The sequence below is a fragment of the Electrona antarctica genome, assembly GCF_951216825.1.
Source record: "Electrona antarctica genome assembly, chromosome: 7".
NCBI classification, from domain to species: Eukaryota; Metazoa; Chordata; class Actinopteri; order Myctophiformes; family Myctophidae; genus Electrona; species Electrona antarctica.
The window spans coordinates 34,013,184-34,028,761 of NC_136812.1; the positions used below are offsets into that span (position 1 = coordinate 34,013,184).

The following is a 15,578-nucleotide window of genomic DNA, read 5'->3' on the forward strand; positions in this document are numbered from 1 at the left end:
GTACAAGCTCATGTGTCTGGCAGCTTTTCACTTTGAGCATTTGGAGCTTGTTAATCTGATATAACATAATCATAAAATTCTAAACCAGTCCATACTTTAAGCATGTAATTATCACACCCATGGTTACTGAAAAAAGCAACAGATCTATCTGTGACAAGCAAATGTAGACAAACCAACATTCCTTTCCTCAGAAATGACCAGTGAATTTTCATGAATAAAAATGATAACGTAAGACATAACACATGATTCATGAATCACCTGAAAGCATATAACACATTAATCGCCTGAACACATTCCCCATCGCAAATAACAACAGAATAGCCTAAATAACACACTATAAACAAAAAAATCACACCCGTGTGAACTGAGTGGTGTAATATAGCCTGTCTGACGTAATTAAATCATGTCTGATGTAATGAAATCACACCCGGGTGAACATAGCAACCATGCTAATTTTTTCTACACAAACAAAGCCAGTTGTAGGAGTGGTTTACACCACTCAAAAACAAAGCCAGTTGTAGGAGTGGTTTACACCACTCAACAAACAAAGCCAGTTGTAGGAGTGGTTTACACCACTCAAAAAACATGGGTAAGTCCCCAAGGCATGGGGGGGGGGGGTTAAGTGTTGCTCACGGACACGTCACACATACAGTATAGCCGGGGGCCGAGAATCAAACCTGGGCCCTGAGGAAGGGGTGGGACTTTGATTGGTGAGTGGGTTACTACTGGGGACACAAGCTGAAAACTGCTTTCCCCCGGATTAAACTTTCAAGTGTCTTGTTCAAGGACACTTCAACACATAGGCAGGGGGAACACGAATCGGGGACCTTCTGTTTCCCATTCATGGCTTCAACCCTAACCCAGACCCGGTGGTTAAGGATCACACTCTCCTCTCAGCACAGGCCGTGTAGGTCAAGGAGACGAAGGAGTTACCCATGTACAGTTTGAATTTGCAACATTGAGGATGACCACTGACAGTGGAGACGGTGCATTGTGAGCATTAAGTACGCAGACTAAGGAAAGGGTTGTGTAAAAATGGCCTGCATGGCACTTTGTGTTATTGAGCTTGCAGTTCAGATATAATCTTTGGCTTGGCCTAACTGACAAAGACAATTGTTACCTAGGAGGGGGAAATGGTCATGGCTGGATATTCAGGGCCATGGTGGCGATGTGCCACATATATGCATCAGTAGAAGTGGCTGTGGCTCTGCCTCATTGGCTTCTCTCGTGACTGTGCTGTCTCATCATCACTGATCATTTTATCCTCCTTCTTCCACCCATTCTGCATTCTGCTTGCATGCTCTCAAAAAAGTGTTCTGGAGCCTGGGAATCTGAGAGCATGAACTGGTAGCTGTGCAGGTGTGTGTGGTTCACTGTCTGGTGTATAAATGTTGTGTAAATGGTGCATTTATATAGTGCTTTTATCCAAAGCACTTTACATAGATTATGCATTAGAGCAGGTACATTCAACTATTCACACACACATCCATACACCTTTACATACCTGTAATGTAGATTGTGCATTACATTCACCTGGAGGTCTGTGGGGTTGTGGTGGGTCAGACTGCATTTTGTACACGACGGTAGCAGCAGCAACCTCTCTGTTGTTGATAAATCTGAAAATTCAGACACTGGTCTCTGTGCTGTTATTGTATTAAATCTAAATTCTCAACATCTTCTAAAGCAGGCTATTCTCTCTCTCTCTCTCTCTCTCTCTCTCTCTCTCTCTCTCTCTCTCTCTCTCTCTCTCTCTCTCTCTCTCTCTCTCTCTCTCTCTCTCTCTCTCTCTCTCTCTCTCTCTCTCTCTCTCTCTCTCTCTCTCTCTCTCTCTCTCTCTCTCTCTCTCTCTCTCTCTCTCTCTCTCTCTCTCTCTCTCCCCACCACACCTTACCTCCATACCTTTCAGTATATTGTCATTACACCGAATTGGTTCTTAGCCGACATGGTCATTGTCATTGTGTAAAATGTGCCTTATTGATGGACATGAACATAATTAAATTATTTCATTGGCTTACAAGCTTCCGCTTCCATAGCCAAGCTCGACACAAAGTTCATGGATCTGAGTCTGCAACAGTGCACCTGACCATTTGCAGCTGGATACTGGACTTCCTGTCAGGCCGTCACTGGGAGTGGGAGGTGGTGAGAATGTGCAGCATCATATCGGAACTACAGACCCTCAACACGGCAGCCCCCCATGGCCAGGGTACATGCTGAGCCCTCTCCTCCCACACAACTGGGTGGCTATGCACTGCAGCTACTGTACAACATCATCGATGATCATCAAGAATGCAGATGATTTCAGATCACTGACAGTGGTGTCATGAGAACATCCTCTCACTCAACGTCAAGAAGACCAAGGAGCTGATCATTGACAGAAGCAGAGAAGAACCACCTCCTTTGACGGCATTGCAGTGAAATGGACCAGTGACTTCAAATTCCTTGGTGTACACATCTCGAAGAACCTCACATGGACCACACCATACACCTCCACGCACATGGTGAAAAGGACCCAACAATATTTGTACAGCCACTACTATTAAACTATTAAAGTAACTATTAAAGTAAGTAAGTAAGTAAGTAAGTAGCCTTGCAGAGCCATGAGGCTCATAGGGCAGGAGCCCATCTCCTGCGTGAGGCAGCTTGATGTACAAGTACACCCCCTGGACATTATGCTAGTATGTCGCAGGGACTTACCCCCAATCCAACCCTTGATGCGTGTCAAGCAGGGAGGCACTGGATCCCATTTTTAGAGTCTTTGGTATGACCCGGCTGGAAATTGAACGACCTCCCAGTCTCAGGGCGGACACTCTAACCACAAGGCCACTGAGCTGGTATAAACTATTAAAGGAGAACAATTAAAGAAATTATACAGAATATCAGGTCTTTTGTTAACTACCTTGAAAGCCGAGATTTGGAAAGGACTGAATGAATGAATCAGAGCAGGATTGACGGGCCTGTAGGTCTACTTACTAACTTACTAGAGTAGTAGAGCTTATAGATCTGCTATTTTTGGTGCGCCACGCCTTCGTACAAAAGGAACTAGGCTGCTCTGTGTTCTTGTGTGACAGTTATATAGAGATACAGAACATTGATATGTTGTGCTTCTTCTGGTTTCACAACCATTTGTGCGATCGATAGCTAACATTGTACTAGAATGATAGTCATTGTGTATATATTGATGTACTATTGTCATTCGTTAAACTGCAGAACATTTACTCACCATTCTTTGCATTCTTTGCATTCTTTCTTCATTCTGACAACAGAGTTAGGGCCTGGATCGCTGGCTTAGTGATCCTGTTGTGGGTTCGAGTCCCGTTCACGATTACCTTTGCTGTGCGTCTCTCTCCTAAAAAGTAAAATAAAAAAATAAAGAATGAAGAGTTGGAGTTATAAAGGATAGCAGCAAAAATCTTACCATACATGTGTGTATTTGAAGTACTAGTTGTTACTAATTTATGTGTGCATTTCATGTACTAGTTCCTAGTCATTCTGTGTATATTTCATGTACTAGTTGTCAGTATTGGTACACGACACCGTCGACACGTGTGTACTTATGTATTACTTATTACTAGTTGTTAGTCTATTGTATGTCTATTTGACCTTGTGTTGTGTTGGTGTGACAATTCACTGTTTGAGTAGCTTCATTTTTACGGTGGGTAGCCTACTGAAGTCAGAGTTGGGTGCCTGTTGTGTTTGTGGTGTTAGTAGAGGTGAGCTGTATGCTTTTCCTTGATCTTTGGTAGAGTTTAAGATAATTTTGAGTTTGCTGGAAGAATCTAATTCGATTTTGTTTATAACACCTAAAATTAAATCAAGGCAACTAAAAACAGATCAGCCATGCTGGAGACAGTGTGGCCACAAGGAGGCGGACCATGCTCATAATTATATTCTGAACATGTTCTAAAATACTGGCAGGATATCCATTCCACCATGGAGACTATTCTGTGTTTTAAGACTTGTTCCTTTTTATTGTTATGGAATATTCCCAAAGATGTTTTAACACATGACAAATATTGAATCAAGATCTTAGCACAAATATTGAATCAAGATCTTAGCAACAAGTATACGAAAGCGATCACACAACGCTGGTACCAACAGGACCCAACAATCAAAGACAATTGGATGGGGAAATATATATCATATATATTAGTGGTATAATGTGGTTACTCGGGTGGTTTGATGCGTATGTCCCTTTAATCCACCCGACACTGAAACATATCATCATTACGTCACCATCGTAAACCAATTATACCCTGGCATTGGTACATATCTTCATCACGTCATGGGACATACGCTTCGTAGCATGACGGAAAACATACCTGCACGGTCTGCTTCCGTATGTCCCATGCCAGCATATGACGTCATATCATATGCTGCTAAGGGACATACGCAACGTAGCACCTGACTAATAACATTACTTGCACGCTCTGCTTGCGCAAGTAACAACTAAAACTCGACCGGCGTTAGTCCGGTCTCGCTCTAGCGCCACGCCACGCCATCCAGGTGGCCAGTTGTCCGGGTGCCCACTCATCCAGGTGGCCAGTTGTCCGGGTGCCTACTCATCCAGATGGCCAGTTGTGTGGGTGCCCAGTTGTCCAGGTGTCCACTCGTCCAGGTGCCCACTTGTCCAGGTTGCCACTCGTCCAGGTGGCCACTCGTCCAGGTACCCAGTCATCCAGGTGCCCACTCGTCCAGGTGCCCACTTGTCCAGGTGCCCATTCGTCCAGGTGTCCAGTCATCCAGGTGCCCAATCATCCAGGTGTCTACTCTTCCAGGTGTCCACTCATCCAGGTGCCTATGGCATTTAATGTTTGTGTTGCCACAAATGTAGCTTTATAAACAAGTAAAATAATTTAAAAAAAAATTAAACTAAGCGGTGGATATTGCTCTTGTCTTCATGTCTTTATGTATGTAAATTGCCTTGTTCTTGTTCTTGTTCTTGCCTGTGTTATGTCAAATGTGTGTATATGTGTTCTGCATACTTGGCTGCTGGGTCGCAAGACAAATTTCAGTGTGAACTGACAATAAAGTACTATATCATATCATATCATATCATATCATATCATATCATATCATATCATATCAAAATCAATCCTAAAAACAACCGGAAGCTCTGGCTGCCGCATGGACAAGTTGTAATCTGTCAGTTGTTTTCTTAGGCAGTCCAGAAAAAGTGCATTGCAGTAATCAAGCCGAGAAAAAACAAAGGTGTGCATTAGCGTTTTTGCATCGTCCAATGACAAATAGGCTCTGATTCGTGCAATATTTCTAAGGTGAAAAAAGGCAATCTTGGTAACATGATTAATGTGTGAATTCAAATTCAATTCAGAATCAATAATGACCCCCAAGTTATTTACTGTACTGTTACTTTCTACAGTCAGGTTGCCAAGTCTGCTTATTATTGATTCTTTCTGCTCACTAGAAACGATTATGAGAACTTCTGTCTTATCCTCATTTTTCTTGTCAGCAGACACCCTAAGATCATTAATTACTTTTACAAGTGCTGTTTCTGTGCTGTGACCTTTCCAAAAGCCAGATTGGAATTTGTTATGCACCTTATTGTTCTGTAGAAACACATCCAATTGATGAAAGATGCATTTTTCTAAAACCTTGCCCAGATAGGGCAGATTAGAAATAGGTCAATAGTTACCCAACACAGAGGGATCAAGATTGTGTTTCCTGAGTAAGGGCCTAACTACAGCCGTCTTCAGTGAGTCTGGAAAAACGCCTGATTGTAGAGAGCTGTTTACAATCTCCAATCACACAGTCTAAAACCTCTTTGAGAAAGGTGGTGGGAATTGTATCCAATGAACAGGAGGATGATGTCATCAGTGATATCTCTGTGGTTTTGCGGAGTTCGTCTTCATCAATTGCACAGAATGACAATAGGCTCCCCCTGGAGAGATCTACCCTGGCACCATTAGCTGCTGTTTGAGGGTTTGTGCTAGCAGCAGCACTATTCATAATATCAGCTCTAATGTTACAAATTTTGTTATCAAAAAAGCATGCAAACTCATTACACTTAGCTTTAGAAGCCGGGAACGACTGCTTGTAGGACTGGGGGGGGGGTTAAAAGTCGTTCAATGGTAGAGAATAGTACTCTCTCTGGCATTTTTCTTGTTCTCATTAATAATGCCAGAGAAATATGCCTGCCTTGCCAGACGTTTGTTATAGGCAGCTGTTGACTTTTTAAGAATCTCTAGGTGGATAGTGAGTTTTTCTCCAAGCTTGCTCAGCTCTACGACATTCTGCACGTGTATGCTTATTTATCCATCTGGTGTTCTGTTTCTTTTTTGTTTTCATAGGAGCCACTATGTCAAGAGCTGACTCTAGTTTAAGATTAAATCATTTTATGATGATTTCCTAGAAGTGTATGCTGTATTTGTACGTCTCTAAATGTTCTTATGAATTGAAAATGGTGGACCCTATTGTAAACAATTGTAATGCTTTATGGTGTCGTCCCACAGTTAACAGTTTTTGTATGGAGGTGTGCTTGAAATGTACTGTAATTCTGCAAACTGTTAATAAATACTTCAATCAATCAATCAATCAATCAATCAAGCAAGCAATGTTGTCAGATAATATATAATATATAAGAATATTATTAAGATATAGGCCTTGTAATAATATGATAGCTGTCCATGGTGGTGCTCTGTGAGGAGGCCGGGTCCACGGTCACACTTTTGATGGGCGCCGTGAAGAAGCCTGGTCCACGGTCACACTCGACAGTCAAAGGCCCTTAAAACAAGGCTCCAGACTTCCCAAAACAAACTGGTCAGTGGTCAGGGGGGGAAGAGGCTACTACTCCTCTTCCCCCCCCCCATCCCCTTTCTATCCCACTTCTCTCCCCTCTCCCCTAACGAGGTCCTTCTCCTTGTTACCTCTAGTCGCCCCACCTCATGCTCTCTGGACCCGGTCCCATCCACTCTGTTGCAGTCTATTGCACCTGAACTTCTTCCCTTCTTAACCCACCTTATTAACACCTCTCTGACATCTGGCTACTTTCCCTCTACTTTCAAGACTGCCAGAGTCACCCCCCTCCTGAAGAAACCGACACTTGACCCCTCTGAGATCAAGAACTACAGACCGGTTTCCCTTCTATCCTTCCTATCTAAAACTCTCGAACGTGCTGTCTTTAAACAACTGTCCTCCTATCTCCACCAGAACAACCTCCTGGACTCCAACCAGTCTGGGTTCAAAGTGGGTCACTCGACAGAGACTGCCCTGCTGGCAGTGACGGAGTCGCTCCATGCCGCTAGAGCGAACTCTCTCTCCTCCGTCCTGATACTCCTGGACCTGTCTGCAGCGTTCGACACGGTGAACCATCAGATCCTCCTCTCCACCCTCGAGGGGATGGGTGTCTCAGGCTCTGCACTCTCCCTGTTTGCATCCTACCTGACGGGTCGCTCCTACCAGGTGATGCTGAGAGGGTCTGTGTCAGAACCACACAGGCTCACAACTGGGGTTCCCCAAGGCTCGGTTCTGGGTCCTCTTCTTTTCTCTCTCTACACTACATCTCTGGGTGCTGTCATCCACTCCCATGGCTTTTCCTACCACTGCTATGCCGATGACACCCAGCTGATCCTCTCATTCCCCCCCTCTGATACCCAAGTGGAGGCACGCATTGCTGCTTGTCTGGCTGACATCTCGGAGTGGATGTCGACAAACCACCTGAAGCTCAACCTGGACAAGACCGAGCTGATGTTCCTCCCGGGGAAGGGCTGTCCGCACCGAGACATGGCCATCACCATTGATAATGCTGTGGTGACCTCAACTCGGACTGCGAAGAATCTGGGTGTGACCCTGGACGATCAACTGACGTTCTCGGCAAACATCGCATCAGTGACAAGGTCCTGCAGATTCCTCCTCTACAACATCAGGAGGATTCGCCCCTTCCTCACGGAGAAGGCAGCCCAGGTGCTCATCCAGGCTCTCGTCATCTCCCGCCTGGACTACTGCAACTCCCTCCTTGCTGGTGCTCCGGCATCTGCCATCAGACCTCTGGAGCTTGTTCAGAAAGCTGCGGCTCGTCTGGTGTTCAACCGCCCCAAGTTCTCCCACACAACCATCCTTCTCCGTTCTCTACACTGGCTCCCCGTAGCGGCTCGCATCCAGTTCAAAACCCTGGTGTTAGCCTATAGGGCAGTGAAAGGAACAGCTCCTTCCTACCTCCGGGCTATGGTCGATGCCTACACCCCTGCCCGACCACTTCGGTCTGCCACCTCGGGGCGACTGATTGCCTCGTCACTCAAGGGTCCTTCTGGCCGATCCACACGGTCACGACTCTTTTCTGTTCTGGCCCCACAGTGGTGGAATGAACTTCCCACTGATGTTAGGACAGCAGAGTCACTGCCCATATTTCGCCGCAGGTTGAAAACCCACCTCTTCAGGAAACACTACCCTTCCTCTCTGCCTGACCTACTTGTTGTTAACTAGTTGTACGAACGCTTGTTTTCTATTGTTGTATTGTTTATTGGATCTTGTTTAGTCGATACACTTAATTGTTTTAGCTATTTTGTCTCATCTGTTTAAGGAAATAGGTAGCTGATATATTGCACTTTTACCTTAGCGCTAGGTATACTCTTGGTTGCTTGTTTTTGCAGAAAATGCACTAAAGACTTCTGGTGATTAGTAGTTTTTGTTCCCTACCTATGTTGAATACACTTATTGTAAGTCGCTTTGGATAAAAGCGTCTGCTAAATGACTGTAATGTAATGTAATGTACAGTACTTGGCCTCACTCCCCGAACCCACCTAACCCCTGCCCACTTTGACAGGCTGGAATGGCTTAGGGTTGACGACAGAGTACAGCATCTTGCAATGGGTCTGGTCCACAAGATTCTCTACACCACCAAGATATACGGCATGTACCTGTCTAAATACTTCCTTAATGTCAACGAAGTTCACACACACAACACCAGAGGGAGTTCAACAAACCATGTTCAACCCAGATTCGGCACAAACAAGGGACTAAATTCTATTCGCTCCTATGCCACCAAAATGTGGAACGTCCTACCAACAGCCATTAAGACATGCGAATCCCTTGACTCCTTAAAAACCGCTCTCAAAGGGAAATTCGAAACTGCCCCCCGTAAAATCTGAATCCCCCTCGCCCCCTTAGGTACTGTATATGTTTCCTTTCACTTTTTACCTCCTTACATGATTTCCTGTTTTTTGAGTGGTGTAAACCACTCCTACAACTGGCTTTGTTAGTGCAGAAAAAATGAGCATGGTTGCTATGTTCACCCTGTTCACCCGGGTATGATTTCCTACACCTGGCTTTGTTAGTGCAGAAAAAATGAGCATGGTTGCTATGTTCACCCTGTTCACCCGGGTGTGATTTCATTACGTCAGACATGATTTCATTACGTCAGACAGGCCTTACACCACTCAGTTCACACGGGTGTGATTTTTTATATAGAAGTGTATATTTGTTTGTCTCTAAATGTTCTGATGAATTGAAAAAGGTGGACCCTGTTGTAAACAAGTGTAATGCTTTATCAGTGTGTCGTCCACAGTAACAGTCTTTGTATTGAGTTGTGCTTTCATGTGAAATGTACCAATTCTACAAACTGTTAATAAATACTTCAATCAATCAATCAGTCTTACAGCAACATATTTTATCTGTAGCCTACACAGTTCATAGGCTGCCGGGGCAAATCATTTTACATGAAAACCAGGAGAGGGCGCTGTTTAACAAGCAAACATAAGTCTCGTAATTTACATTAGGCCTCTTGATCACTAGCTCTTCAGTGCACACAACTATTATGAAGTTGTTGTTGCAAACTGCGGATGTAGTTAAACAAATAAATAAACAAATAAATAAATAATAATGTAATAGTCACACATAATTTGATCATTTGGAGGAACGCAGGCGAAGTAGCCTATCTTCACCAAGCAAGACCCAATTAACCCAAACTCACGTGTTGTTTTCCTCTGTGTATAAAGAAATGTGTGAATTGAAGGTTAGATTGAATAGCTACTACAAGAACCCGGTGCAGATGCATACATGGTCACTAGGTCAGATGATGAGTAAAGCTGGGAACGAGGTAGGCCTAAACATATGACTCATAAGCGTCATGTGAACCATGGCTAGGAACGATCGAGGCTAGATCTATGGGCTATGATTGATGGAGGGGATATGGCTGGGAATTACTGGATCCACACCTCAAGGTCTAGCCCTGAAACATGACTGTCATTACGCCGAACCATCGCTAATCTATTGCATATGGGCTTGTCTGGTTTTGATCGATGACTCAGATAAATAGATGGAAAACAAATCTGAAAATGTAGTCTCAAATACAATGTTGATATATAGATCTATCTAAATTCTAAAACTTCGACAAACAGTTTATTTTGCATACACATCTTACATGATACATCCATATTAAGCAACGTAAATCTTCATTCCCCTGCACAATCCGATGCCATTTGAACCAATGGTGAGGCGAAAGGGGTTGCATTACCCAATGACAAAATAGTCTCTGTGCGCACTCACTCATTCTGACGACGACCATGGATCGGAGTGGAGTAGTACTTTTCGATGGTACGAAGTTTTAGGACTTTGTTTCGAGGCAAACAAAGGTAAGATTGTTATTTTGTAGTTTAACGTCCAGTTTTTCTAGAGAAAAGAATAAGGTTGCGAATGTAAACGCAGTGCTTCTTCTCTTCGATAGTCTTAAATGTCCAATGAGCCTTCTTTAGTTTTGATTCTTTTTTCTTTCTGTACCTCACCTTCACCGTGTTTTATATACACGTCCAGGTCCATGCGTGACTTTGGATAGATTTTAGATTACTTCTTTAATTGTATTTAAGTAACCGTTGCCGCAGCCTAATCGCAACCGTAACATGGCCCAGTAATGATTAGGGCCTGCACGCAAGAACTTAATGCGCTAATTTCTTGTATTCTTTTGCCACTTTGGTCTGTTTATAGTCTGCTTTTGAAAGTTTCTGTGCATACTTTAAACACTGCCCTGTGGCTGCATGATTGCATCGATTGTCCACTTTTGAAAATAAGCAAGTTGTGGGCTATGCTGCATCCTAAAGTTGAATGAGCTTCACACGCTCACTAACTCGAGACTTTCAAGGTATGTGTGGTAGCCTACCTACTAACTAGCCTATTCGAGGAAGTCAAAGTTATTTAATTGAATCGTGCCCAACAACGCTGTCAAATAAGTTGATACACAGACGGCATGATAAACAGGTTTCCCTTTGACTACCATGATCAAAATAAAACGTACGTTTTGCTAATGGATTCCTCAATGTCCAGGCCTGCCCTTGACATTTTTTTCTTATGATCTCCCCTGTATTTGCAGGAGTGAGGTGTTTTACTGTTTCTTTGAACAGTAATGGGGGAGACCGAGGGATTGTACAGAGTCATTCAAACCCCTGGCACACGGCTGGGGGCCCAATTCAATGCTGGTATCAGTACCTTGGAGCCCGGTCAGAACCTTAGTGTCAACATGGCGAGTGCGGGCAAAAGCCTTCATGTGAGAGGTGGACTACAAATCCGTGTGCTGGGGCTGGATGACACCCAAGAGTTCTATGACGTTGAGGTAAGTTTATTTTCATAACAGCCCCACTTGCAGTTTATATTATCCTTTTTTCCTGTTGTTATAAGGAGAAATGTAGTACCTTAATTAAACAGAGAGGAGTGGAGACATCATTTTGGTTGGTCCCTTAGCAACCCTGCTTGCGTGTGGCTTGGGCTCGCTTGTGACAGCTGCCACATGGCTTTGGTGCTGAAATCCCTTCCTTCTTAAGGCTTCTTACCCAGCAACCTAGTGCTACTCACCAGGCCACACTTTATTTGTTTTCAGGCAATGCTCTGTGCTCAGATTCAGAACCAATGTAGTATCCACCTACCAATGTCTAGCCATTTCTGAGATTGAGAAACGGATCCCATCCAGGGTTAAACCTTGCTTTAATGTCTTTGTTTGCTTAACAGTAATTCAATTCAATTGTTAGGTTTGTTCCCTTAGCAGAGAATGGCTCCAGTTGGAACATTATTACCTATTGTCTAACCTCTTTTTGAAGTCTGTTGTAATGTCCTTTCCATAGTGTATGTAACTTAAGGCTTGATGAAAGGGGCCGACAGCACACTGCCTGTCTGAGAACAATATTATAGTGGTTCGGTTCATGTGGCCCCTGGCTGTACTGAGGCCATCATCTTTGCCACCACAGAAACCAAAGACTTATGTCCACCCTATGTCCTACTCTCGTCCAACTCTCTTGACCGAAACATAAACAGGATTCTCTTAAATCCTCCCCTGTAACAGCATGCAGTCCTAGAACCAAATGGGTAATTTTTTTAAATTACCCATTTGTGAAAAGGCAATACTTATTAAACCCCTATTCTTTGTTGACTGGATTCTCAAGGGCTCTATACAAGCCCCCTCCTGTTTTTGCTCTTTGCTTTAGAGTAAATAAATGTATCTTTGCCAAAAATATCTGCTCTACAACCTGACAACGACATGTTGCGATGCGTTGAGAGCTTGTAGATTGGCTACTTTTGCCCCATTTTATCGTAGCCCTGGAATAGGGATGCTAGTGTTCTTAAACTGCTTTTAAGGGAATTAATTCAGGGTTTATTGTTGGCCAACATCCCCCCCCTGTAATTGCTTTTAAAAACAAATTGCACTTGCTGAAGATTTGCAGCTACTTTTGGAATGAAAATAAGAGTGCAACGTTGATCCCTTAGGTCTTGGTTTAGAAAAAACTGTAGCTCCACTTCTGTCTGTGTGTACTTCCTTAGCTGTTGCCGGAGTCATTCACAAGACCAATAGGAAGTAATGAGGAAGGCACTATATCAGAGCAGGTTTCCTGCCTTCTCGAGTGGGACAAATGCATCCCAAACTGTAGTTTCTGCATTAAATAAACCCTCAAGGAGACACTGACAAATGGGTGCAGTGGTTTTGAATTAAAAAATGTAATGAAACAGGGCTTGTAGTTGCTATTCTGTGAGAATACTGTAGTTTAGTCTTTAGTGTCGATACAAGAACTGCTCTGGCCTAAATCCCCCTGTAGCCACAACAATAGTGGTTCTGACAGCTGTAGTTTGGGAGCACTGTGCACTGCTGACTCTGCACTGTCTACAGACATTTCATAATCTAATGCACCATATGTTGTCTTGAAGTCTCATGCTAATGGCCTTGACAGTCACATTTTAATTTGTGTGGAAGTGGGTCTCTGTTTGCTGTTGAAGGGGGAGCTAGGGGGTATAGTAAACCCTACTGTATATACTTTGGTCTCCCACTGACCCCCAGGGATCTATACTTTGGTCCACTCCTTTTCCCCCTCTACACCAAGGACCATATCTTGTGATCAGCCTTACCCCTTATCCCTAAGCATATTAGCCATATTTTACTATTTTTAAAAACATTTAAAAATGGTTCATCTATCGACAGGTTGTGATCGTAGATTGGCTATTTGAACTATTTTTAAATGTTTTTCAAAATAGTAAAAAATGACGAAGTTTAGGGATAAGGGGTAAGATCGAGCCCCAAGTCTCTTTGCAAACAAATTGCCAATCTACAAGCTTGTACGAGAAGAATAGGAAAAGATCTGCTACTTTTGCCTATATTATGACATGCACAGAATAGGGACAATAAGTACGCACTTCAAAGTAAGCACTGCTTGTGAAGACGATAGCGGTGACGGGCGGAAATGAATGGCCACGTGGGGGGATTGGGGGGGCACTTTGTCACTGTGCAGGCAGACTTCATTTTGCCAACAGCAAGATGGTGTCTGAGAAGCTCTGTTGTTCACCACTGCCTGCTTTATGTTGCTGTTAATTCAGTCTGAAGAGTTGTGGCCTGGCAAGGGAGGACAAGCTTTTATCTGTTTATTGACACACTGCGTTGCAGAGCTGAACACACAGACAATATCGACAGTGAAAAGAAGACACGGTTTTCATACTTTCATACTTCCAAATACATTTTCCTGTTCCTTGCCAGCTTGTGGAACATTCTCCTTTATCATTTACTGGACTATATGAGATAACGTTGGGTTACTTAAAAAACAAAATACTGCTTGTTTCTTTCTGCTTGCTTTTATATTTGCATTTATATATATGCATAGACCATGATGACTTATGTATAGGAAAAAAGATTTAAGCAATAGCCTACTTCATTTTCCTCTGGCTTGTAATTTAATCTTTTTTTGCTGTGCCATGAACACTGTATGCAAAAATAGATACAAAATTGTAGTGTTGAATGCTGTTGAAGGTTTGTGGCCAACGGCAACGAGGAACTGTCCCATTTTTAGACTCTTAGGGCCCTCCCTATCTTGTGCCACCCCTTAGCCCTTATCCCTAAACTTATTTGCCATTTTTTACTATTTAAAAAAACCCATAAATAGTTCGACTAGCCGATCTACATCGACACACTGTGAGCTTGTAGATCAGCTATATGAACTATTTTAAAATGGTTTTCAAAATGGTAAATAATAATAATAAGTTTAGGGGTAAGGGGAGGCACAAGATATAGCCCATGTCTTGATTTTAGTGTGTCCTGGTTTTTGGGTTGTCCAAGGCACTTACCTTGCACTCTGGTTCACAACATTTGCTGCCTGCCAGAACCTATATCTTTCTGCTCATGCTCCACTTGTCTAATGAAGAAGCAGAAATGGGGCTCACAAAAAAGAAAATGTACGTGAGAATGTCTTCTGGCCTCACATGTGTGTTTTTCTGGACGATTGATCGTTTTTAGATGGCACCGTACAGAGACTGTAAATGAATGACACTCACAGCAGACCACAGGTCACATTACGTGGTTTCATTGCTGTGCGCTTCAAAAACAAATTGTGAACCACTGGAAACAAATCGGATCACACCGTGCTTTGATGTGTCGAGCCATCATCTGTTGCAGGTAACTGGCATGATCGTCATCAACAGCAAACATTATTTGCCTGTGTGGCTCTTGTGTCTCCAGGACCCTCCCACATCCCCGACACAGGAGAAAGCTCAGCCTTGTGGTTTCAGGGCAGGGAAACACAGGCCCCTTTTATCCTGCATGGCCAGCCCCTCTGCTGGCCTTCGCGTCCAAGCTCAAAACACGCAAAGGCCTTAGTGAGGGTGGGATGTGGAACCTAGCAGTGTGAGAATGTGGTACAGTATAGGGCACCGGTGGGAGGGGATCCGAGCCGGCCCAGGCCAGGCTTTGCTCTGCGTTGGCAAACAAGCACATAAATAGCAAGTTTGACAACCGAGGGGGTTGGGGATAGGAGGGGGATGGGGGGCACAGAGGGACAGCCTCCAGTGTTTAAAAGAGCAGCTCAGAGCAAGCAGTTGTAACTTGTGTCCAAACTTGTGTCCAGTGAGTGGAGTTTGAGCCCGAGTGCTTGGAGGGGGGAGGGGCACTTCTCAGGAGGAGTGCAGAGTGCAGACCCACAGGAAGTTAGGTCAGCCGATTTCAAAGACCGGCTTTATGCTGAAAAACATGGAGACTTTTCTTGTTTTTGTCACATTTCTAAGACAATAATTTGATGACTGGCTTATTGGTCAATAGGAGACTCCTTTGAGTTCGCCAGTCATCAAATTATTATCTTAGGAATGTCACAAAATAAATAAATAAAATGAAT

At 43.6% G+C, this 15,578-nt stretch overlaps 2 protein-coding genes and 1 long non-coding RNA gene across 4 annotated transcripts in view; 2 read left to right on the forward strand and 1 right to left on the reverse strand.

Annotated features, from left to right (window-relative positions):
* LOC306926935 (uncharacterized protein) overlaps positions 1-15,578 on the forward strand; it is a 347,556-nt gene that overhangs the window by 299,540 nt on the left and 32,438 nt on the right. The window lies entirely within an intron of this gene.
* Positions 1,504-11,763, reverse strand: LOC306926938. The gene is made up of 3 exons (XR_013790458.1): positions 11,634-11,763; positions 3,221-3,346; positions 1,504-1,616 (listed from the first exon to the last, which is right to left on the reverse strand). It is a non-coding gene; the product is annotated as an uncharacterized lncRNA (long non-coding RNA).
* The window catches only part of farp2 (FERM, RhoGEF and pleckstrin domain protein 2), a 51,571-nt gene continuing 46,149 nt past the window's right edge, over positions 10,157-15,578 (forward strand). The window contains exons 1-2 of one of the 2 annotated variants that reach the window (XM_079506446.1): positions 10,157-10,583; positions 11,315-11,554. In XM_079506446.1, the coding sequence (XP_079362572.1) occupies positions 11,348-11,554 (207 nt within the window). In that variant the 5' untranslated portion in view covers positions 10,157-10,583; positions 11,315-11,347. The remainder of the gene's footprint in view (positions 10,584-11,314; positions 11,555-15,578) is intronic. The other variant, XM_079506447.1, reaches the window with a different exon arrangement.